We start from the raw sequence: 26,640 nt of genomic DNA on the forward strand, positions 1-26,640 counted from the left end.
GATGAATTAATAATTGTTCAGGTCAAAATATTTGAAGAAAAAAATTTAAATTATATCTAATAATAAAAAAAATATCTCCAGATATTATCCCCTATTTTTACAAACTAAAATGAAATACCCGTTTCTAATCTTCTTTCATACTCTGGAATAGTTTCATTTTTTACATGCTGTACATCCAATAAAGAAGATACTAATACATGTAGTATCCCCCGTACTTTGACGAATTATTAACTTACCTAAAAATTTGGACATATTAAAAATAGCCAGCCCCCTGTGAAGGCCTTTCTATCCAATAAAAAAAATTATTTTAAGGGATTTGTTAATCATTTAAGTTTATGTACTTTTTAAGTGTTTATTTTTTTGGTCCTCCCCTAGTTCCTCCCCAGGTAAAGCTTGATAAAATATGTCTCGGTTTACCGCCTTAAACCAATCATCATTGATCATGAACATAGACTATAACGTTACAGAACAACCCGAGATCAACACATATAATACTGTAAAAAGAGACAGTAATTTTGTACATCATTTTAAAGTTGTCATATTAATCAGAAGCTTTTGAATACACCAATTTTAACTTTTTACCCATCATGGCCATGCCCGACATTGCTCGATTCGGATGGAGCCCCATCTCTATATTCTAGAGATTTTAAGAATTTGCCGCAGTATGCGTACTTCTATAAATGAACGTTCATCGTGCTTACAAACAAAAAATGAATTTAAGTTAAGTTAAATGCTAATAATGCTAAATACGAACATACTTACACGTCGTTCCTTTGTTCTCCGTTGGGCTGTTGTTGGCGCACTTTTCCGAGACCTCCTGCAGTGAAGGGGATTCTCAGCATCAGTAACTTCTACGTCGACGTATTCGTTTTACTTTGTTTGTTTTTTTTTTTTACAATGTATACGAGATTATACACATATCTTAAAGTTCAGAAAAATTGTTTAAATCAATATGATTCGTTTTAAATGGATCCAAAGTTCTCAATAAAATATGCTACGAATTTGAAGAAACAAAGAAAACCCTCGGAATCCCCGAACTGACTTACATCAGCAACTAATTAAAAACTAGCCAATAGGATTCATCCTTTTCAAATCGCGGCTACTTTCTTTGTCTACACACAGTTTAAAAATGGGAATCGGGTCCGATGTTTGATTGCATTTGGCAAAAGGATGGATTTGGATTCAGAGGCAACAGAGATTCAGGAAAGTTTACATCTTCACTTTTCATCAGGAGGCGAATGCTCCGAACCTTTGTTATCTACGCCAACCCCACAATCAAAGGTATTTTCCGATACGATAGGTTTTGGTTATTTTTTCTCCAAATCGTGTAGATATATTCAAATAGCATTACAGAGGTAAATACACTTGAAGTGTTGAAAACCAAAGCGCATTTTTATTTGCTTTTTTTTCTAATAGCCTATTTTTATCTGTATCTTATTTGTCAGGCATACCGGAGGGGGGGGGGCACTATCCCCTACCAAAAATTGATTGACAAGCAATAAAAAGGGTCATCAAACACTTTTTTGAGGGGACTACCTATATATTTCTATAGTTTATAAGTTAGTAATGAAGTATACTAGGCCTATTATGTATCGGCAAAAGAATATAGGCCTATCTATACTCTTTTGAAATGAACCCCCCCCCCTCCCCCCGGTTCCTAGGCATTTTTGTTTCTTTCATTTTTTTATTATTTTGTGCAATGCGGCCCTTAAATCCTGTTTTAATTTTGAAGTTGTAAAGTTTGTTCTAGTCTAAAAAGTTACATTGAAACCTTGGGAAGTATTCAAGTTGTAAACCAAATCAATGTATAAGGCCATTAAAGGTGAAGAGGGGGGATATTTGACTAGCAATGAAAAATAAACTTTGAACAACCTAGACTTGCAAATCTTGGGGGGGGGGGGCTGTGCATTATTTGGCAAGATCTTTTACTTAATTTGTGGATTGTGCAATTTTGAAAAAAAAAAAGATTGCCTTTATTTATATATCTCTGCTAAAATTTCATTTTCCTGCATTTGGAGACCTAGCTATATGACAAAGTAGTATTAAGAATTTCATGTGCTTATCAAAAAACACTGAACTTTTAATGTGCATTGTATGTAGATCATTTAGAATAAACCCGGTTTTCTATATTAATATATTTATGCATACTAGTCATTAAAGTCATCAATTTGAAAAAAGTAGTTAATCAATAATTTTATTAAACGGTCTTCAGAAACATCAGGGGACACCTGTTTTGTCTTCAAGGAAAGCTGCAACAGGAACACTTGTACACAGAGTACGGCCATTGTCTTCATCAGAATCAGATGATGAAGAACAAAGAAACCAAAGTCAAGAGGTACATGTAATGTCAAATTTGATGAAAAAAACCCCAAAGAAAATGTTTTTTTTTTCCACAGATATTTTTGATATGACACCTTTTTAATATTTCATTTCTTAAGTGCCCCCCCCCCCACCCCCACCTTTTAACTCAGATTCTTTAAACTTTAGAAATATTGTCTTCTCTTTTAGAAAAAAAAGACATTAAACAAACAGTCATCAGGTGTGAGGAGGTCGCCAAGAAAAGCTGCTAAGAATAATGATCATCAAAGCCAGCAGCCTTCTGAGTCTGGGTCTGAAAATGACAATGAGTCGCTGCATGATCACCCGGCAAAAAAGGTAAGAGCTCCATTGGTAGCTTGGACTACAACCTGACCTACTCTTGGGCATCATACATATACCCATTAGGAAAATAAAAACGTGAAAAATAATTCTAGAATCATTATGGAGTGCAGAAAAATCAGATTTTTTATTTCAAGGATATGGGATATATACATACATTTATTCAAACATGCAGTATTTTCAAATCAATTATTTTTTTCTTTAAAAAAAATGAAACATTTCACCTGGTGGGTTTGGTGCAATAGAAATAAAGCTGGGATTCTTTCATATAATTAATAAAATAATTATCTATTCTTGTAATCCTTTTATGACATCGTTAAATGAATATTCATGGCTCTCAATTCTTTATAATTGGGGCTGTTTATGGGTCCTATCCCTAAGATATCTTTTTTCCCAATGGAATCTGTTAATTTTCCCAAAAGTCATTTCTCCCCCAAATTAAAGAAGATATAGCTGGATATGTAATAATTAAATTTGTTTTTCACATTCCTTTGTACAGTGTTGTATATTGCAAAACAATAATTTAGTTGATGACAAAGATCAGATACCTAGTTTATCATCATGATCATTTTTATAAACTAGAATAGCGGTTATCCTCAAATTTTCCAAAATGTCGTCATTTTTCCTACTTTTGGCGGACATGGACTCATTCCCAAAAATGTGAGAGCACTAGAATATAATCATTGTCAGACTGTCAGTTGAAAAAATTAGAAAATAGCTTTTTAATACTTGCCTTAAAATGCTTTTAAAATTCTTTCAACTGACAAATTCACCCTGGCATGTCATCATAAATTCTTTTTTTCTTTCTTTCAGAAAAACAGAAGTATGGTTACCACTACAGCATTAAGAAGATCTCCTAGAAAGCGTGTGAAGGGCATGAGTACTTCATTGATGCGACAACTTTCCCCATCGGAATCAGATAATTCAGATCACCTCCCTATTTTCCAGACTCAAAAGGTGAGATTAAGTGTGAAATTAAGTCAAGAACATATATACAAGAAGTAAGGAGTGTTTTACAATATTCATTATATGGCTTGACTAAAATTTTATCTGTATATTACAATTGAACTGTACAGATTGGTAGATTTGTTGATGTATTATCAATTATTTGTTTTAGAGAAAAAGATCTACAGAACAAAATAATCCACAAAGAAAGGCCCAGCTAAGTCGATCTGCTGCTTCTCAGGAAACAGTGATGGTAATAACAGAGATAATGATGTTTTTATATAAGAGCTATTCAAAAATTACTGCTGAAGGTTATAAAACATATAAGGGTGCATGACTTTAATATTTCGATTCTTATTATTGTTTAGACACCAGGTAATGCAAGCCAAAGTCAGCCGACCAGTGTATCATTAGGGAGAACACCATCAAACAGTAAGTTAAATTTATTTTGAAACTTGAATTAAATCTCTGAGGGTTTTAAATTTCATATGTTTATATAGAAAAACTGCAGGGTTGGATAGAAGAACTTTGCTTTACTATAAGGCAATTTTGGTTACATGGTACCAGTACTTTTTTTATATCCAGTGGAAATATTTTTGCCCCCCCCCCCCCTTCAAAGAAAGTAGAGCATTGATTTGCTGCTGTCGATCTATCTGTCTGTTAGTCCACCAATAGAGTCCGTTCATTTTCTTTGCAGAGAGGATGTACGTACTGAATTAAAACTTTATCGCAAGAATATCTAGGTTAAGTTCTGTTTTGGATACAATTGAGCAATTTTAGAAACAAATCAGTGTCTTGGGTGGGGAGGAGCAGTGTTTCACAAACATATATTCTTTACTATAGCTTTTCACTTAATAATGGATAAGAGCTTTGGGCAATTGTGTTGATAATAAATGTATTATGCAAAGGAAAATTTAACAGTATTTATATGCACTTTTTACTTAAACCAGATCATTAATCAATAAAAATATATATTTTGCGAGAAAAAAACTGGGTTTTTTATTTATATTATCAAATACTTAATGATAAAATTAACTCTTTGAAGAATTCGCAAAATATTTTTTGTTGGTACATGTTCCTCAAAATTTTTATTTAGGCAGTGGCATGAAGACGCAAATTTCTCAGATACTTGCAAACCAAAATGAAATTCTTCAACAATTGGCCATTGTAAAGAAAGATGTCCGAGAAGTTAAAGCAGAGATTGAAAAGAAAAAGCAAGAAACTAATGAACCTGTACATGTTCCGGCAAGAATTAGGGTGAGGAATTCTGAATATATATATATGTATTTCAAGCTATTTTTCCAAATAATAATGTGATACAGATTCAAAAGAATTTCTAAAACAGAATGTAATCATGCATCTACATGTATAATTTTTGTGAAACTTTAATTTTATTATGTTTTTTTTTTTGTTGGTAAAAGAATGGACAGTTTTTCAAATGAGAAAATATGTAACTTAAATTAATGAGATTCTGTTATACATGTATCAATATAATAAAACTGAATCAAATATTTCTGCAGTAAATTAAACAATGCTTTTCAACATTAACATGATTAATGATGTTCACAATCCCTTTTTTTTAACGGGGGCTTTTTTTATCCATCCAATCTCATAATTATTTGAAAAAACACTAACATGTACATGGAGTTAAAAATTCTTTAACAAATGCATTAAAATATTTACATGTAAATCATTCATCAATGCACAATTTGTATTGTGATCATACTGTATTACACCCCTTGCACTCTTGGAATGTATATTAATACACCATAATTGTTTGCTATTTAGAGTGCAGTGAAGGACTCATATTTAAATGGCCAACAGACAAATTTAAAATGGAACTGCAATAAAAGGTATCTTTGTATATATACCTGTTCATATAGAATCACAATTACCATTCCTTGTATTCGATCATAGAAGCCTACTTCTTTTTGTATTCTATTTTTATTCGTATTAACTCTTGAAATGTGTGACTAATATATGTGTATATAATATTAATATTTTGCAGATTTATGGATGAAGAAAACTTTGAAATGACAGATTTTATTAGGAAAAGTGTGCAAGGAATCGCTCCAGATGAAAACATTGATGTTATAAATGGTACCTAAATAAGAATTGCTACATATTTTCAAAATTAAAGGAGGATAGCAACTTTATATTTTCAAACCGTGTCGGGACTGAGAGCAAACAATTATTTTTCAAAAGTTGGCCTAATGCATTGCATTTTATATTTATCTAAAGTGGAATATCTTCTCAGTTCTGTAAACATTTTAAAAGGAAATGCAAATTCTAAAGGTTCATTCATTTGTTTTAAATTTGAGCTTTTCATAATAAAATTGAATGCAATTTTATGTTAATTGAAATCAAAGGCTGCATATTTAATTACATTGAACAATATTTAATATTAACTGTGAAGCTTTTATGTAACAATCAGCTGTTTTATTTTTCAGCTGCGATAAAAAGATATTTTACATCGCAAAAGGAAGCAGATAACAGGCAGAAAAAGAACAAAACAGACTTACATAAAAAGAGACAGGCAACTTATGAAAGAAAAAAAGAGGTAAACTTTTTGGATTTTTATGAAGGGTTGTTCATACACATCAGTTAATCCTCAGGTGAATGTAATATTCTTGTCAGGAAAAGAGGAGTCAATTTTACCTCTGCATGCCAGGGTACGGTTTAAAGGGGCATGGACACAGTTTCAGCTAAAATTTCAATTTTTTTTTTTTCATTTTTACAATTATGTAACTATGGTCTTTCTAATCATCATCAAAAATTTGAACGTCAGTTGTCCAGATACAAGACAGATTTAGAGCTACAAGCCTTTGTTACATAAACAAGGTCTGTGTCATGTTTTTGTTTACACAGGTTAATAAACTAATATATATTTGTTCGAAGTAGATATTTTCAAATAAAAGTTAATTTTAAATACGATTCGACAGTTACTATTCATTTGCTGAATATTTTTTTGTTTTAATTTGATACTTTTTATATGTAAACAAAAAACAAGGCACAAGCCTTAAACGTTATGAAGAACTTAAAGTTCTGTATTTTGTTTGCTTATCAACAAATGACGTTCTTCAAATTTTTGCTAGTCAATAAATGATGCCTTAGGTAGGAATTGTGAACATTAAAATTGGTTCAAAAAATTTAGTTGAAACTGTATACATGCCCCTTTAAGGCTCACCTTGGCAATTAAAGTTCATTGCAAGTTTTGATAAGGTTATAATATTTCTTAAGGTTTAAAACTTGATGAAAAAAGAAAATTAAGCACCGTAATCCAGAATTGTTATGATTAGTCTCTTGAGAGAATAAAATAATACAGTAGGTAAAAGAATTTCTTTTTAGTGCTCTATACAACCATTTTATTTATTAAAATTGAGAGTTTTGATTTTCTTAAACAGAAATTAAAGAGGAGAGTGTCCGCCATTGAAAAGAAGACAGGATGGTCCCAGGAGAAAAAGGTGAAGGTCAAGTCTTTCCTCCAGTTGCCGAACGCCTACAAATTCATGAGTAGTGACGAGGAGGGAGATGATGGTTTTGTGTCCCATTCATATTCATGGGAAAGTGAAGAACTTAAAAAAATCAAAGAAAGCCTGGACAAGAAATATTTAGATACTTGTCCTCCATGCAGCAAAAGACTTCTGTCAAAGAGAAGCAGGGGTTCAATAAGACAACAAGATCCCCCAAAACTAGCCAGTGATCATGACTGGGTTCTAAACAATGACTCTTAAATTTATTTTTCTTTCTGTTTGTAAATATTGAATAATATCTGTTTAGTTAACTTTTACATTATAGATTCATCAAAATGTATGAAGAGCTTTGGTATGTTCAAATGTTAATTGAATACTTGGATTATGTCAAGTGTGTTCATGAGCATTCCTTATATCTTATTTTTGTATAAAATTCAATAATGCAGACATGTATATCTTGATGTTCTTTTTTTAAATGCATAAAAATTCATGCAATGTTTGTCTTATCAACATTTATTTAGATTTTATATTGAATACAAATTATTGATCAACATCTATAATAAAAAAATACTGATTTTTTAAATTTGCAGTTTTTGTAATTTATTGACATCAAATCGCAGGAGGAACTTTCATGAATCCAGATATGAACACAATCTAATCATTAAAAATATAATTTTTGAAAAAGATCAACAAAATTGTAATGAAAATGAGAAATGGGTAGTATAAAGTCAAGGCGTTAAATTTATACACCTTTAATTATAATTAAATTTGATCTTTACTTAAATTTAATTCACCCGCAAAGACGATCTATACTGTTTTTAAAATATGTATTTACTGTAGTAAATATAATATTTAACTTTTTGTAAATATGTTGTCAAAGACAACCTTTGAATTTCCATAAAGTTGCATTTACTTGAGTAAATATTTCATTTAATTATTTTGTAAAGGTGTAGTAAATTGGGCCATTACAAAAATTTACTTTGCAGTAAATATAATTAAAGATCACATTTACCAACTTTTTCTTTTTTAAGTAAATATGCTTAAATGTAATTAAAGACATTGTAAATGTAGCATTTTCAATACCTTTACTTATTTTGTAAAGACATTTTTTCATGCAGTGTTTATTTTAAATTAATCTTGATATTTACGAGGGTTGTCCCAAGATTCCGTAAACTGAGCTCATATCTTTAAAAGAAATTAAAGTATATCTATAAAATTTCCTGAGTAGATAAAGCATGTTCTTGGCAGATAAATTACGAAATTTTATCTCATTAGCTTGAAAGCAATTATTCGATATATAAGATTTGAAGTGTTATCGTTCGCTTACACCCGGGACAATCTGCAATGTTGAAAAAAGACAAAAATCAAGGGTTCAAGTTTTTGGGGAAAATATTCCAATTACCAGATTTAAATTCACAAATTAATCAGAACGATTGCAGATATAAATGTAAAATGTCTTAATTATTTTGATATGATACAACATTGAAATAATTATGTAAACAGAGTATAGGCATGCACAAGTATGATTAAATCATATTTTGAAAAAAAACCTGTATTTTTTTTCGGGTTTTTCGTCTGTCATTTATATTGGAGTTGCTCAATGACACTCTCTTTTGTACTTCTTAGGGTTAAATACTAAGTACTTAAACATACTTCTATACAGCTCAACACACTTTTTAAACTCGCATGGTTCTTCGTACAAATTTAAGTCACATTGTTATAATGCAAAAATAGTGTAATGTGACAACAAAATATAATTTAAAAATGATTTATAACTTAATTTTGATGATATTCCAATACTTTAAACATAATTCACTCATAATAATTGGTGGGATTTTTATATGCTCTTGGTTGATACCTTATGACAGTTTCCAAAAGTATTTTTCATTGTTTCTCGTCAAATGCAACCGTCTTTGTATCCGTTCACTTTAAAGCATACTTTTTCCTTGCCTTAATACAGAAATAGTGCAGTTCATGTAGCTTCTGTATTTTCTGAAAATTAATATAACACTAAGGCACAAGATGGTATACATATTTCTCATCTGTTCAACTTCTTTCCCTGTTAAAAAGATGGCATTTTTCAGGTTAACTTCCTGAAATCCAACATTATAAAAGATGCCTTCCATCGCAAAATTTCAGAGTTTAAGACCATAAATGTAAATGAATTTTCTTTTTTATAGTTACAATTTACTTTGTTGAAAGATAATCATTCTTTATTATCCTATCCTTTTACATGATTTATTTATGCAGTTTTGCCATTTTTCGGCGCTGAATTTCGACAAAACCAAGACAAGTATGGAATATCACCTGTATACGGAGTGTACTGTATATAGGGTTATTTTCGCCCCGTGTTATTTTTGCCTTTTTGCACTTGCAAACAATTTTGTTCCGTTTTGAATTCGCTCAGTCATAGTCCTGTTTAAAACATTATGCTGTGTAATTTATATTCGCCCCGTTTAAAATTCGCCCAAAAAAGAATAGGGCGAAAAGGACGAAAATAAAACGGGGTCGAAAATTTCCCTGTATACAGTATATATCTCAGTTTATTCGATACGCAAGAGCATGCTCAACGTATGAACAATTTCTAAAACGAGGTAAATTATTGACAAGCAAGTTGACGAAACAAGAATATCAGCATTCTCGTTTAAAGTCATCATTTCGTAAGTTCTATGGTCGATACAATGACCTTGTCAGCAAAAACAATTTATCATTGAGTCAAATGCTGACCGACGTTTTTCATACCAATTGTTAGTCCATCATTTATACACTGAATTGAAGACGGATTTTTTCCGCTATTTCCTGATCATGACAAGGAGCACACCGCGGGTGTGACCTGTCGGCAGGGGATGCTCTCTCCTCCATGGCGCCTGATCCCACCTCTGATGTCTCTGATGTTTGTGGGTTGGATTCAGGATCAAAATACTTGAACACAGTTTAATCTGGCGACTGTGTTGGTCTGTTTTTTTTTAGAAAGTCGTTTATAAAGAATTTTTATTTCCATTCCTTCAATACTAAGTAGTAATTACTTTTTCCACAGGATTTCAAATATAATATATTAACTTTAATTGCTACATTTAGGTATTGCGCCAATAAGTGTTGGTTTAATCTATGTACAAAATTTCATTAATATATGACATCGGAGTTCTACAAAACATTTCTTGTCTACGGAATTTTGGGACAACCTTCTTAAAATGTAAAATCAAAGGAAGTGCTCGGATTCTTCATATTCATCGCTTTTTGTGAGCTATTTTTATCTTATTATGTTTATATATTTCATATTCGTCAATTATATTGTATTTTATGTATATTTATTGCAGCCCGGAGGACAGGGCTGTTTTATACATATAGGTTTAATTGTTGGTGTATGGGGGTTGAGGTGGGAGAAGTTATTCAGAATTAAAGGTTTTCTAAACATTTAAAGGATTGTTAATCAGAATGTTCTTTCCCTATATAAATTACGAAATACATAATATAATTACTACCATGAAATGAATCTGTAAAAATAAATCTGTTTTTTTCATATTCAATATATAAAGTTGCTAATATTTACTATCGAAAAAACGACAGGTCCCTTTTTTAGAACATCGAATTTTATATAGTTACCGCATAAAAACGTACTCTGTACGCAGTTCATGTTTTATATTCTTAAAGTGAAATACATTTTTGAATATAGGTGATGCATGTGTTGTCTGGTTTCAATTTATATTTTATGTAGCTATCATTTACTTGAGGAATTAATAAAGTTTGAAAGGGTATTGTTTTTGTTCAATTTTCATCCAACTATAAGTTTTCAAAATAATCTCGACTATCCTTTCCATCATCTAGACGCATGCCTTTTTCACATATATCGAAGAGGTTTGATGATCAAGACGACTAAATTACCATTGTTGACTTTATTTCCCGGTCGACAATTAATGGTTACATCAATGTGTTCTTGTTTGGTGTTTATGTGATTATATCTATTCTAATTAAAAGCGCTTTCAATATGTGTTGCATTCCTCAATCAGTATTGTCTCTGCTATGTTAAAAATTAAAGTTGGGGCCTACTCATGGAAAACCGGAAGCCTGATTTAGCCATTTCCGTTTTAAAAATTACGGTACATATAGCATTAAGAACAAAGTCTGCGGAAATGTTGAAGAGATGTATAAAGATAAATGAGGGTATTTATGTGCAAGGATTGAAATTCATACAGTATGTCGCAGAAAATTATTTAAAACACAAGCACGAGGTCAATATTTTTATTTGTTGTTTAAATATATGTTCCAAATTTTATAATAATATGATGTTTGATAAAAAAAGTTATGACAAAAGTCTACGAACTTTTTGATAACCCTCATAATCAAAATATGAATTTATTTGCCATATGCATAGCCATAAAGTGTACATCGTTTTTATAACAGACGTGATTTTGTTTTTGGTACAAGAGAGCACATGAATGTTTCACCCTATCGCAGTAGAAGTAGAGGTTATGTAAACAAACAGGTCACTAAATGATATCCCCGCATCCCATACCATATAAGCAGAAATTTTAGCGAGAATTTAATTTTGGCATTATTCACAAGGGTGCTGAGATCGCTAAAATTGAATATCGCTAAAAACTAATTGTATTTTGTATGTGATAGCTTCCTCGGTGAGGATTTTAAAATCGCTAACATTACATCTCAATGTAAATTGAATACCTTTTAGGACAAATTTCTAAATTTGCTCTTCGCTAAAATTTCAAGTATGAGGTATTACTATAATGGCAGTGTCCATGTATTTGCAATGGGAAACGCAAAATATGTGTCGGATCAAAAAGTGAAATAGGAGGTGCAAAACGGCAATATGTAATAAATATTTTGTGAGAGTAAGATGGACGGAAGAACATACCGATTACTATATACCCCCCCCTCCCCGCTTTTCAAGCGGGGATATATGTATAGTTGATCTATCTATTTTTGTGCTTTTGAAGTAGATAAAGTATCTTTTAATGTACATCAGGACAAAAACTGCTTTGTTAACCAAGTAATTTTACAAGTAGGGACCCACCTTAAACCGAAAAGATTTACCTGTAAGATGTATGAAACGTCAATTGAGTGTTGTGAATGTTAAATATGTAAAAAAAAAATGTGGTATTTAAATACGTATATATTATTTTATAGTTTATGCATGACCCAGTATATATATATTCAATATGTTATATTATAGTTAATATCTATTTAATTTATATTTATGTGATTACATACATTCTAAAATCTTTTTTCTGAAGTGTTTTCAATATATGTTGCATTTTTGAATAATCATTGTCTTGGCTATGTTAAAGATTTTAAAGCTGTGAAGGTTTACCTGAAAATTTATAAAACGTTAATTAAGTATTGTAAATGTCAAATTTATAAATAGCTTTGTAGGAATGAAATATATTTTTTATTTATTCCATGTTAAAAAAATTAAAGTGATGTGTTTAAAATATGATAGTTTATAAAAAGTGATTTTTTCACACTTATCGTAAAAATCCGCTTATATTAAATACTTATAAAACTGATTATATGCCTATACCAATACATGAAAGTGACTTATTCATTGATTAATGATTTACGCCGAAGAAGTATTAATTTAGCCATATGTCGGCGATTATACCAATATACTGTAGATTCCTTATTTTTCGCGAGTACCTTTTATCGCGATCTGGGCCTTTAACGTCATATCGCGAGAATTATAATTCGCAAAAGGACGGTTGATAAACAGAATTTCCAAAGATTTCAGCACCATAAAAATAAAAGCGAGAAATATTTTTTGTTATAATTAGGAATCTACAGTATAAATGACGGTTTCAATTGAATTAAATTTGAATGTTTCATTTCTGGTCAGACAAAAGTTATTTCAGGTAGAGTCAGAAGCAAATTCAAAGAATTTAGGCCTCCCGATTTCGATGTCTTAGTGGATTTGAAGTTAGATATACACACCGTTTTTTATGTCTTTTAGTAGTTAACACACAAAAAAAATATTTTTAAACCACCATAAATATGTTGGTTTAGGTTCAAAAACTCGACCAGGATGCATATTCTATCCCTTTTCATTCCAACAAGAAATAAAATTACAACTAGCATATACTTACATGTACCCATCCACGAAGATACACAGGCATCCCCTCTCGCTTTCTGGAACCCGCAGTGTATCTTTGTTTGTAAGGATTCTTATGAAGTTTGGAATGCAATATCTATATGGTAGTTCAAAATCATTTTGGTTCTTCAGGATACTAAAATTATTCAAGTTACATTAAATGGCTTCATGACAGCGTCCAAACTCAAACGCCCTGAAGAGTAATAGGATAAATAGATACCTAATGCTTTCTCACACCAATAATTTTCGCAAGATCTTTCACCATTTGACTTGTTTCATTTTCCAAACTTAAAAAAACACCTTTCAAAAAGAGTAAAGAAGTCCAGGGAATCACAGGATCTGTCATATTCCAGTATGCAAAGATTCATACTCATAAATGTATTCTAAAAACAATCAGAAATTGTATAAAATTGTATAAAAATGTTACGGACATTTGTTTTGATTAAAAGAAAATATCTAAGTAAAATCATTAAGACTAAATCATTGAAAGGCGTTTTTTTTTCTATCTTTTTGAGCACCGAGGACATAACTTATTTAACATCCTCGTAGAATGGATTAAAAGTATATACTGTAAAATCACTTATTCTATGGGGTCAATTTTTGAGGATTATGTAATACAGTAGTGTTGGTTCGTGGGTATTTGAATTCATGGGTGTAGAAGTGTTGAGTAATTATGAAATATGTAACATTTTACATTTCGTGGTGGGCAAGAATTCGTGGGTCTCTTCGAGGAAAAAACAAGGAAAATTAACCTCCAACTTTTTACAGTATCAGATGGATGATTTTATCTCGAATTAAGCAATTTAGTGGTATTTTTATAAAATACAAATTCTAAAGAAGACGATGTTTCAAATATGAAAAAAAACACCTTGATACTGTGTTCGAATGGGTTCTAAAAATAATATGTATGCCTGCCATGGCAATACAGTGAAACCAAGTAAACAAATCAGTAACTAAGATTGGGTTAAAGCTTATGTATTGAGGAAAACATGAAATTCGAGACTGGCAATATACATCATTAGGACCTTGCAGCTCCTACAACATAAGAAAATGGGGATTAATTGCTTTTTTTAAGTGTAATCATGTAAACAACGTACCAATGTCTAAAAGTGATATTTTTACTGCTTTAGAAATTAAACCATTTAACCCGGTTTCCCGCTGTCAAGCATTTTAATGTATATGTTATAGTAAATATGTGTAATTAGAAATTTCACGTTTTTCCTAAATATTAGGAAATACATGAAATTCCTATTCTGCTTAGGTAATACAGGTATTTACTAATTTCAGTTTGGAAATACACGTATTTACTTATTAACTTTTCAATACTTTTTACACATATTTACTGACTGCGTTTTGGTGGGACAATTTAGAATATGAATCATAAAATATGAAAGATGCACTGTACATTCAATGTTCAAACCTGTTAGCATACCATATGTGAATAAATAATATTTGAAATAAACCTTTATTTTGAATTTTTTTAAAAAAAATGTATTATTTGTAAATATAAACCGAAAAAAATATTGTGATAATCATAATGATACTCTGCTTTCATTTTCTAGAATGAGTTTTCTATATCACAACATATTTTAACTAACTTTCAGTTATTTTAATACATTTTATTTAAAAAAACTAAATTTGCTTAGTGGCATTTCTTATTTAATAGTTATTTTATTAGATATTCACACAATGCTACATTAATATTACTGACAGTAGATTAAAATCCTGACGAATCTTATTTACAAATAAAAGAATTCTTAATACGCTGTCTGCTCATAAATGCAACAAAAAATCTTTTAAAATACACATAATGTAACGAAATTGAAGTCAGTAATTCAAGGTGATACTTTACCTTAAAGAATATTTCACCCTCAAAATTTTAATAGTTCAAAATAGAAAAACTATTTATATTTGCAAATACAAATTAAGTTTGATTAACTAATAATTGCAAAACATATCTATGTTACCATAACTTTAAAGATGTAAGACTAGAATAAACAGAAGTACCAGATATATCACCATTTAAAATCTGTACATTTTTGATAAATTTTATCATAAAAATTATGTAAAAACTAGTTCAAATATATCATTCTGACGTTAAAAGCTCCAAATTCATAGCTTATTCGGAAATATTTTTTGAAATGTGAATACATGTATCTGGGATTTTTATTTAACATTAAAAGTACAAGAATTCAAAATTAATGCATAAGGTCAAGTTGGTCGTTTAAAGCAATCGCTAATTAAACGCCATTTAATTGATTTCCGAAAAACACAGGGGGGTAGGTCTTTTGACACTTTCCCCCGATTGCCGCGAGTATAAAAGAGGGGCGCACGTGGCGTTTTCCTCCTCTTGCTCGATAGCTTTCCCAGCGTTTCTGCACTTTTGATAATTGTTTTGAAGTACTTAAAGCCTCCGAGAACAGTTCAGCAAAAATCGAAAAATCATGCCACCCATTAGAGCCAGAAAGTCCCAAGCCACTGCCAAGTCCACCAGGGCAAACAAGGGAACCAAGGGAGCCAGGCAGCAGCAGGGCAGAGGGGGGGGGGAGAAGAAACCTAACCGCAGTCCATTACGCTGACACCAGGGCAGACCCTGAGATCGAGCGGATTGTGACTGGTACAAGTACCCAGGCCTGGGAGGAAGACGTTCAAGCCTCCACGGGAATGGCGGAGGAGCATGTGCCGCTCATTACTAACAATAAGGGTAGGCAATTAGATTTTTCTACTTCGTGGCCTGTCCCGGAGGAAGCTGCCCTGTCACCGGCAGGTAATTTCGGGGCGATGCCAAACATGGAGGTTTGCGCTGGGACGATATAAGTGCCCATGTTCCAATCGTTTAAAACAAAAACAAAAAAATTAGGCGGGGAACTATATAAACTTAGCCTGCTTACAAAGGGAAGCGCTGAACTGCAGCAGTTTGCTGCGGGTAGTAATTTTGATCTAAATGATAAGGGGGAACTTGAGGCTAAGCCCAAAGCTTTGAATGAGAAGATAGCAACCATAGATAGATGGACTGACGCTTTTCTGTTATTCATGCACATATATATTCAAAGGCACCCAGGGAGGGCAGCCGAATTGGTTCAATATATGTTTGTCATTCGCGACGCAGCGAGGAAATTTCCGGGCATGGGATGGAGAAATTACGACGAACAGTTTAGAGTGCCTCAAGCAATCTCTTACCGAAATTGGTCAAAATTAAATTCAGATTTATGGCTACGCTTGATAGCTGTCCCACCCAGGCCGGAACTTAGTCTCGCTGCATCGCATGCACCAAACCAAACTGGTGTCTGCTTCAGTTACAATAGAAGCCGTTGCATTACAGCCAATTGCAAATATGCGCATTTATGTTCTTTTTATAAAGGAAAGCACCCCAAATCGAGTTGTGCAAAAAAATGATACTTTTCGTACCTCAAAGGCCTCAAACAGCACCGCTGCAACCAATAAAGGTCAAAAACTTTAAATTAGCAAATTCCCCTATTAACACTGCAGCTTTAAAAAATTCTCTTACAAATCATCCAAATTTAGAAGTAGCTAAAGAACTTATGAATGGTTTTCAATTTAGTTTTCGATTGCATTACCGGGGCCCTCGGGAAAAAACAGAAGCACCTAATTTGCCCTCTTTTTATAAACATGCAGATGTCGCTAGAGACAATATCAAAAAAGAAATTGACAAAGGATGGATGGCTGGCCCATTTAAATGACGACCTATGTCAAATTTGCGAGTTTCGCCACTGGGAGTGGTGCCCAAGTAAGCGGAGGGGGAATTCAGGGCAATTCATCACCTTTCCTACCCTACCAATAACTCCGTCAACGACTTAATTAACGAAGAGCTTTGTTCGGTCAATTACACAAAATTTGACGAGGGCATTAGCGTGGTTCAGCGTTTAGGGCGTGGATCTTACCTAGTCAAATCGGATATCAAAAGCGCTTTTAGATTAATGCCCATTTGGCCCGGTGATTTTGAGCTTCTGGGTTTCGAGTTCGACGGTTGTTATTATTTTGACAAATGCCTCCCCTTTGGGTGTTCTACATTCGAGAGAAATTGTCATCGTTTCTAGAGTGGCTGGTGCGCGAGAGAGCTACATCGAGAGAAGTTCTACACTATTTAGACGATTTCTTGCTCGGGGGTCATACGACAGACGAGTGTCAAATGATAGTGGATAATTTCATACAGGTCTGCCAATAATTAGGGGTCCCAATAGCATGGGAAAAAAAGCGAGGGTCCACAGGAACTTACTACTTTTCTTGGGCTAGAAATTGATACTCAAAAAATGCAGGTCAGGTTGCCGGAAAAAAAGTGAATGAAATCAGCATGATTATTAAAGGCATATTGAAGAAATCGAAAACCAACTTGAAATCCATGCAATCTCTTATAGGATATCTAAATTTTGCCTGCAGAGCAATTCCTCCCGGTCGCACTTTCTGCAGGCGGCTGTCAAATGCAACGCATGGTTTGTCTAAACCATTTCATCATTTAAGAGTAACAAAAGAGATAAAAGCGGATTTACTGTATGGCTGGAATTTTTTGATAAAGTTAATGGTTTTGTGGTATTCCAAGAAAAGTTTTGGGTATCTAACATAGATTTAGAACTTTTTACAGATAGCTCGGCGCGTCGAGGAAACGGTTTGGGAATTTATTTTAGCGGTGCATGGACCTACGGTGTATGGCCAGAGTTTTGGTTCAATAAGGGCTATACTAAGGATATCACTGTGTTGGAATTTTTTCCATTACTTGTTTCAGTATTTTTATGGGGGGAAAAGCTGCGCAACAAAACAGTTTCATTTAGATCTGATAATCAATCAGTGGTACATATTGTAAATTCGATGTCATCAAAATCAGAATTAGTAATGATCATGTTGCGCAAATTCGTTCTAAAATGCTTGCAGTTGAACATTTCATTTAAAGCGCAGCACGTCTCGGGCGTTCAGAGCTCATTGACGGACAGTTTTTCACGTTTACGATTTCAGCGATTTCACAAGTTGGCTCCGGACGCAGACAGTCAGCCTACACCATTTCCAGGGGCACTTTGGACTATTTTCGAGACGAAATCACCCGATTGTTAGATGCAAGCATTTCAGCAAACACCAGGACTGTATACTTACAAGCTTTAAAGAATTTTAAAGATTTCAGAATATTGACAAAACTACCTGATAAATGGTCAGTCCCTTCAAACCATATTCTGTTATATATAGCATATCATTCAGGAAAGGGCTCAGCAGCTTCAACAGTTTCATCTTATATTTCGGGTATTATTTACCGTTCACGGTAGCTCAGTCGGTAGAGCGCTCGCTCCGTGATCCGGAGGTCGTGAGTTCGTATCTCGGCCGCGACTGACCCAGTCGTTAAAATGGGTAGCAACTGTTCCTTCGCCATGCGCTCGGCACTTTGAAGTGAAAGTTGCGGGTCCTTCGGATGAGACCTTAAAAACCGAGGCCCCGTGTCAGCGGCAGGCGTTGGCACGATAAAGATCCTTCACTGCTCAATGGCCCTGAGTGCCGAGTAAAGGTCAAAATTTGAAGCCCTTCACCGGCATACGGTGACATCTCCATATGAGTGAAAAGTTCTCGAGAGGGACGTTAAACAATACACAATAAATATTTCTAGTATTAGCTATGTACACAAACTGAGACAATGGACCGATCCGGCAGATTTCGAAGATTGAATAGAACAAAAGACCACAGAGCACCTATTTCGGAAGAGGTTCTCGCTAAAATCTGTAGCGCTCTAAATCAAGTGTGTTATTCGGAATATGAAACATTATTGTTTAGATCAGTTTTTACCTTGGCCTTTTACGGTCTATTTAGGGTAGGGGAATTAGTGCATACCTCGGAGCATTGCGCCCATGTTCCTTTAACTATTAAGGATATAAAATTTTGTACGTCAAAGAGCGTTCCTTGCGTCTCTATCTCTGTAAGATTATCTAAAGCTGATCAAACAGGAAAAGGTATCAATATTTGATAACCATCTCTTCATCAAAGAAACATTTGCCCAGTTAATAATTTGAAAAAAAATTTTGCAGTGAGACCACGTGTTGAGGGTTCATTATTCGTGCATAGCAATAAATCCCCACTAACTAGATATCAGTTTAACGCAGTCCTGAGAAAAACCCTTTCGAAAATTAATCACCCAATTTATGCTTACAAATCACATTCTTTTAGAATTTGAGGTGCAACGTGTCTTGCTTTAAAAGGGGTATCACATGACAAAATCCAATTATTGGGACGCTGGAAATCAAGCGCATTCCTAAAGTATATTAGAATAGATATGATGTGAGCTTTGTAGATGAGTTGTATTTACCGTATTATTTATTGCTTCTTTAGAGCATCTTGTATGGATTGTGGGATCTTCAATTGTTTACTGGGCATGTAGATGGGCGTCTACAAATCTGACTACTAACTTACGCCTTGGAAAATTTAGGCGTTCAGGTAACCTGGATGGGCAAAAGGGGCATGAAATGGGAGGAGCTCATTGACTCTATCGAGCAAAAGGTAACTAAATGTCCTCCTCCAGCATATTTAATTATCCACCTAGGGGGGAATGATATCACATCAATTAAGAGCGAGGTATTATGTACCAGAATAGAGCACGACATATGTTTAATGGCAAACAAATTACCAAGTTGCAAAATGATATCGTCTGATATACTCCCGGGCAGAAAATGGATAGGGGGTCGTGACATAGGTTCCGTCGAACGGAAGCGAAAAAGAGTTAACAGAGCGGCTCGTAGGGCGGTCGCATCAGTAAGCAGCAGAGTTATTAATCACCCTGATATAGAGTTTTCGGAGGAGGGGCTTTACCATGCTGACGAAGTTCATATGTCTGACGTGGGAAATGCAATTTTAACAAACACTTTTCAATCAGCCATAGAAGCTTTTATCTCCTGTTCAATTTTATTTGTTGGGTGGCAGATATGTATAGACATCTCTGAGTGGCGGATATGTCAGACAAGCAAAGACATTTGTCATCACTAAATTAATTATTGTTTATGTATGATTATCTATTTTACGTGATTGGTAGAGCATGTGGTGGCTCGCTAAGGCTTCCCTGGGAGCCAATACAAGCTTGCTATGGAGTACACTAGGAGCTTGTGTGAGGGATCTGTTCGGTATAACAGTAACCTGCAATTACATATCCCAGCTGACTCGCTAAGGGGTACCCTAGGAGTCGATTTATAAATATTGTTACGCCTTGGTATGGATTACCCTTGAAGGCGAGGTGCCATAACGCCTGTTACTGATTTAGGTGTGTGGCACCCAATGATTGTTAAATGCTTGTCTGTCTGATATTTGTCATTGAAATAATTATTAAAGCTGTGGCCTTTATCATCCAAGAAACATGTTTTGTTATTTTTTCAGAAAAATATTCTATTAAGGTCGTTTAAAGCAATCGCTAATTAAACGCATTTAATTGATTTCCAAAAAACACAGGGGGGTAGGTCTTTTGACACTTTCCCCGGATTGCCGCGAGTATAAAAGAGGGGCGCACGTGGCGTTTTCCTCCTCTTGCTCGATAGCTTTCCCAGCGTTTCTGCACTTTTGATAATTGTTTCCCACCCACCACCCCCACTTAATGAGAAATTAAATCTTAGTTGTTGATAGATTGCTACTTTAAACATGTTAAGAATTTGAGATGCTGTTGTTTCTGCTGTTTATTTGTATTTTTCAAGTTACAATTAACTGTGGATGTTTTATGTTTATGTGCGCAAGATTGTGATCTACAGGAAATGGACTGAGGAATAACGATATGTTGCTGTCGCAGCTTTACGGATATGTCAGACAAGCAGAGACATTTGTCATCATTATATTAATTATTGTTTATGTATGATTATCTGTTTTACGTGATTGGTAATTCATGTGGTGGCTCGCTAAGGCTACCCTAGGAGCCAATACAAGCTTGCTATGGAGTGCACTAGGAGCTTGTGTGAGAGATCTGTTCGGTATAACAGTAACCTCGTACCCCGTTCGGTATAATGGGTGGTTATTTTTGCCCTACTCGGTATAGTGGGCTTACCTGTTCGGTATAACATGTAGTAGCCTCGCTAAGGAATCCCCTAATAGGCAATTACATATCCCAGCTTACTCGCTAAGGGGTACCCTAGGAGTCGATTTATAAATATTGTTACGTCTTGCTATGGATTACCCTAGAAGGCGAAGTGCCATAACACCCGTTATACTGATTTCGGTGTGTGGCACTCAATGATTGTTAAATGCTTGTCTGACATTTGTCATTGAAACAATTATTAAAGCTGTGGCCTTTATCATCCAAGAAACATGTTTTATTATTTTTTCGGAAAAATATTCTATTAATATAGCATTTGTATTAGTATTTGTATGCATAGTGAATGTTTTAAAGGATATGCGTATTCATCAAGCTTTGTTCAGTGAAAACTTGTAAAATTGGCTAACATTTTCAGTAAATACATGAATTACCTAGCTATTCAGCAATTTCATGTATTCCCTAAAATGGTCAGTAAATACATGTATTTACTGAAAGGTTTAGGGAATACATGAAATTCCTGATTTCACATATTTACTGTATTATATATACCATTTCCTATTTCTAACACAGAATCAAGCATATACCGTTTCCAAGCAATCACACATTTCTCACGCAGTTTAAAAAGTATATTTAATCTTTAATTTAATGCCAAATTCCTTCTATTCTATACTTGCTAAAGTCTCATAAAATAAGAAATGTTATTTTCTTGGTAAAATATTTCGTCATAATTTTATTTACGCTAAACTTTAGAGAAACTTGTACCGCGCTATAAAATACTTGCAGGGAAAATGTAACGTCACATTTCTTTGACGTGAACATTAAGTGTATGTTGTATAACAATTCACTAAGTGTAAAGAGTCATATGACACACCTTGAATGATACTTCTCAGGTAGAACTTAAGTTGAATAATATATTGATATAATTTAACGAAGAAAACAACACTGTGCTATGTTTACAAGAAAGAGAAAAGCCCAATTTTGTAAACTTTATATCAATATTAAATCCTTTGTGTCAGCTTCTTGCGCCCGGTTAGAAATAAGAGGATAGTTGAAATTAACAGTCTGGTTAGTTATTCATAGAAAAATATTAATCATAAAAGTTTTCAGGATCTACGTTAAAGGGGTAGGTATCAAAGAAAACAAAACGTTTTTTTTTTCAAATTTTTAAAGATGTGTTTATATTTATAAATTTTCTGCTTATTACCATCAGTTATTATTTTAAGAATTTGATTTCATTTTTTTAATGGAAAAATTAAGACCACTCCAGCATATTTAAAAATATAAACCTCAGTTCTATAGAAATGTGCTTTTTTAAAAGATCGGATCAAATTGAAACATACAGAGTGTAAATCTGAACGTTCTCTGTGGCATAGAGACCGTAGCAGCCATTGCCAACCAATAAGAAATTTAATTTTCCTTTCAGATTTTATCCTATGATTGTTTTTTTTTCTTTTTTACGTGTATGACTTTATCAGATTCAATGAAAATTGTTTGCTATGTGTTTGTATATATGCATATGGAAAAAGCTTCAAAATAAAACATTGAAAAAAAAAGATTCAATGAATACATATAATATTTTATACCTTTAAATATTTTTTTTTTTTTTTGAAAAATTAGAGCAGCTGTCAATGATAACAATTATATCATTTCTGCTCTTCTGAGAAATTATCTCTATGTTTCCGTACAAAATTCCACCATCCCCTGAGTCAGATACTCTTCAGTTTTACACCTGGTGTTCTGGAGCACAAGGTAGCATGCATAATATGCATAATATTTACTTAAATAAATGCAACTTGGACGACATTAATTCAAAATGTAAAGTGTACAAGAGAAAAAAAGCGTGGTAATAAAAGATAAAAATCTCCTAATTTTTTTGCTTTCAAATTCATTTTAACATCAAAATTCATCCATATGTTACATTGAAAAACAAATTAATGAAAGAATTGTATATTTCATGCAAAATTAGTTTATTGATTTTTCTTTGATCATTACAAATGTCCCCAAACAGCCACCTCTGCCGGGTCTAAGTAAGTCTCCGATCCTCCCACGACCTGTTTATGTACATATCGGCCAGTTGTATTAGAAGGGCACCATACAGAAAACTTTTCTCCAACGTTTGCAGGTCCACAGAAATGACCACAAAAGACCATCGAGTCAGAACACGGTTCTTTGTCCACTTTGACGTCTATGCTTCGAAGTCGTCCACCTATATTTCATAAGGTAAAAAGTACAATACATTGATAAAATGAAAAAAAAAAAAAACAAGGTTGAAGGGGAAAACATCTCATAAATTTATATTTCACTGTCAGTTTCCTTGAATTTATATTTTAGATACAAAAATTGGAAGAAATGCTATTTTAATTTTAAATGGACTAGAATAGATTTCAAAATCAAATTCTAATGCAATTGTTTTGTAAAACACATTTTGATTGGCTAATGCACTGATGTTTGAAGCAGTAAAACGAGCATTAACGAGCATGAAAGCTTTTTCGTTGTGACTTCATAATAGAGCGATGCAAAAATACAATGCTCCACGTACTTCATGTAACAAAATTCAACAAAATAAAACGTAAACAATAAACAAAATACATGGATTGCATTAGAATGGGAATAACTAATCTTTTAATATGGTATTTGCGACCGTTAATGCTGATTTAACGGTCGCAAACATCCGTTTTACCGGCTCCGCTTACGCAGTTTGCGACCATTAAATCAGCATTAACCGTCGCAAATACCAAATTAGAAGATAGTTATTCCCTAAATATAGATATTTATTTTTTATTTTTAAAATGATGTTTAAGAAATGCTAAGGCTTTACCAAATTTTACTGCTTTCAATAGGTGGTACATTTTATTATTTAAATTTTTCATAGATTACTATCAAATATATCGGTTGCATGTATATGGTTAGTTAAACAATTCTAATGAGTTAAATCGTACGTAGTAGGCATGTTCGGTTTTAATGTACACATTACTTATATAGGACATAAAATTATCGTGACGAAAAGGAACCGTCAAGCTCGATGTTTCAATGTCTTGAATCATGTCTCATTGTCATGCAGTGTATCTCAATTCTGTAAAAACCTTTTTTCGCGTATGAGATATTTTCGCGAGGTTAGCGAGAGCCCCATTATCGAGAATATTTCTATCGATGAAACGGTCCTTAAAGATTCTGTGTCTTTTTCAACAAATGCGAAAATTAATATTTGCGAACTAGTTTACCCCCTGTAAATTGCGAAAAAAGTCGTGGCGAATGAAATTGATTTGTTGTGATGTTATGATAATAAAATAAAAATAACAATTATGAAAATTTTAAGCATAGAGCAGTAGACTCCAACGATAATCAGAATATTTTTCTTAGGAATAATTTTCTATTATCCTCAACTTTTTGTGCATTAGATTTCTTGATAAAAATGTTCTCAAAATTATCATTAATTAACAATTAGAGAGTTTTATGCATAAATTGTTGATTACTTACCACAGCAATCTGGTCTGGCGAAGACTTCTATTTCTTGAACTTCATAGGTCTTTCCTAGATCAATTCTAAGCCATGGGAATCTTTCTTTGCTGGTATGAGAGAAGTCTGTAAGAAAGCCATTGATAGCATTCTATGCTGGATATAATTCAGAATTATATCTGGAACTTTGATTCGCAGACTCTCCATACGCCACATTACTATAGGGAAGCAGGTGCTCATCTGCAGCAGCAGCAGCGAAGCAGAGGAAGAGAAGGAAAACAAGCGTCAGGGAACCTGCCATTAATAACTTTTGGAAAATTGCATCGATGATAAACTGATTTCCTGTTCAATATTCCTTTTATAGAGACTTCTAATGCAATAATGTATCAGATACATAATAAAATTACACATGTGACAAAGTCACAGATGAACATGTAATTTGGGATAGTTTAGTAATGTACTGAAAAAGTTTTGAACAAAATTTTATTTGTTTAGCTTAATTAACAATGACGAATGAATTCAAGTCCTGCTGCTAGTTATATGATGATATCTTTTATAATGAATTCCTATTTACGTGGGTTCATACATGAAATTTAGTAACATCTCGAAAAAATTCTCTAAATGCAAATGTGTTTGATCGTGATGCAAAGGATGAACGAAAAACATTGAATTACACATGATTTATTTTCTGCGAAATTTTTATCTTTTAGTTTTCAGTGATCAATTGTAAAATATTAGAATTTAGTTCTTCTTACTTTTTACACATTTTTTCATCATTTGAGGCATTCTAATTCATATACCTATATACACTGCAATAGTTTATACTTTCCGTCCAGTTGTCCTATGGTAGACTTTCCTAGGGGCTTTGAAAAATAACATAAGGTAGTCAAGTAAACAAAAATTTGAGGTGGCTCAAGTCATATAAAAATGAAAATAGATTGGTAATAAAAGTTGTGTCCATAATAATTATCCTACATAACTTTGCTATTAATTTCTATGCTTGTTTGACGCATAACAGAATATTCTGATTTTTATCTGAATTATTATTCTGTCAGAGGCAATTAGAGAAAACTGAAACTTGACACGAGTACAACATATTCAAAATATTGCTGTAATATTTTAAAACAATATATTAAATAAATGGGATCGATACATTTAATAAAATCAGAATTATAATGATCCATTTTTACCAAGAAGAATAGGGTTAAATATCAAGAAAGTTTTCATTGAAATCTTTACTTTGAAATGAATTATGAATGCTGAGTAACAGTCTAAAAGGTATTACAGTAATTACACAATTCATTGGTTTCTCAATTAAAACATCTTTTGACAAAATTCATATTCATGCATTAACTGTTGAATGTGCGTGAAGTATAAAACGATTTTAATGCCTCTATAATCAAAGATTCAGCAGTAAATTGTTTTTGCCTGTCCGATCCTCTATCTGTCTCGCTGTACATCTGTTTGCAAACTTTATCCTTTACTATAACTTAAATTGATTAGGGAATGGTTTTCATATTTGATATGGGTATTCCTTGTGAAAAGACCTTTCATGGCACCTGATCCCACCTCTGATGTTTCGAAAGTCCGTGTTTGCTCTGCTCCTATTTTGTATTGTTTTATGGACTATGATATTGAATACTGTTCGTTATCTCCATATTCTTCCTTCATTGGAAACCAATTTGTTGAACTCTTGAGCTTACGTTTAGGCATGTTTCACTTTTGAAACAAATAATGATAATCTGAGCACTAATTTTTGAAGTTACATGTCCTTTTCCTGGATATAAGTACTTGTATATTTATGTATTGGGCCCGAATCTTTTTTAAAATTATTACCCTTGACTATAGCTTTTAAATATGGAGGGTAATTGTGTTAAAAAATCCAGACGTGAAAGTTTGTAAATCATACATGCATCTTTTCAGCTTGTTAATCAAAACTTGTAATCGTATGAGTTTCATATTCAGTACATGTATATACGAGGATAAGTAGGTAATTCAGATATCCAAAC

General features: G+C 33.0%; 2 protein-coding genes across 2 annotated transcripts; one reads left to right on the forward strand and one right to left on the reverse strand.

Annotated features, from left to right (window-relative positions):
- The first annotated feature begins 3,574 nt into the window (after positions 1-3,574).
- On the forward strand, positions 3,575-7,337 carry LOC134265578 (uncharacterized). The gene is made up of 8 exons (XM_062747802.1): positions 3,575-3,615; positions 3,776-3,856; positions 3,972-4,035; positions 4,700-4,860; positions 5,392-5,456; positions 5,612-5,703; positions 6,054-6,163; positions 7,008-7,337. The coding sequence occupies exons 2-8, from the start codon at positions 3,854-3,856 to the stop codon at positions 7,335-7,337; spliced, it is 825 nt and encodes a 274-aa protein (XP_062603786.1). The 5' UTR covers positions 3,575-3,615; positions 3,776-3,853.
- Positions 7,338-23,163: 15,826 nt separating this feature from the next.
- On the reverse strand, positions 23,164-25,417 carry LOC134265573 (fucolectin-like). The gene is made up of 3 exons (XM_062747799.1): positions 25,394-25,417; positions 24,653-24,782; positions 23,164-23,381 (listed from the first exon to the last, which is right to left on the reverse strand). The coding sequence occupies exons 1-3, from the start codon at positions 25,415-25,417 to the stop codon at positions 23,164-23,166; spliced, it is 372 nt and encodes a 123-aa protein (XP_062603783.1).
- Positions 25,418-26,640: the final 1,223 nt, after the last annotated feature.

The sequence above is a fragment of the Saccostrea cucullata genome, unplaced genomic scaffold (assembly GCF_032062105.1).
Source record: "Saccostrea cucullata isolate Sc308-1 unplaced genomic scaffold, CSIRO_AGI_Scuc_v1 ctg508, whole genome shotgun sequence".
NCBI classification, from domain to species: domain Eukaryota; kingdom Metazoa; phylum Mollusca; class Bivalvia; order Ostreida; family Ostreidae; genus Saccostrea; species Saccostrea cuccullata.

What these genes read in the sequence shown, in the direction of transcription:
- LOC134265578 (XM_062747802.1), top strand. An exon ending in AAACATTGATGTTATAAATG is followed by an intron (nt 5,704 to 6,053) that starts GTACCTAAATAA and finishes TTTATTTTTCAG; the next exon opens with CTGCGATAAAAAGATATTTT. An exon ending in CTTATGAAAGAAAAAAAGAG is followed by an intron (nt 6,164 to 7,007) that starts GTAAACTTTTTG and finishes TTTCTTAAACAG; the next exon opens with AAATTAAAGAGGAGAGTGTC.
- LOC134265573 (XM_062747799.1), bottom strand. Translation starts at nt 25,417, where the DNA reads ATGCCTCAAATGATGAAAAAATGT. An exon ending in CTCAAATGATGAAAAAATGT is followed by an intron (nt 24,783 to 25,393) that starts GTAAAAAGTAAG and finishes TATCCAGCATAG; the next exon opens with AATGCTATCAATGGCTTTCT. An exon ending in CGCCAGACCAGATTGCTGTG is followed by an intron (nt 23,382 to 24,652) that starts GTAAGTAATCAA and finishes TATGAAATATAG; the next exon opens with GTGGACGACTTCGAAGCATA.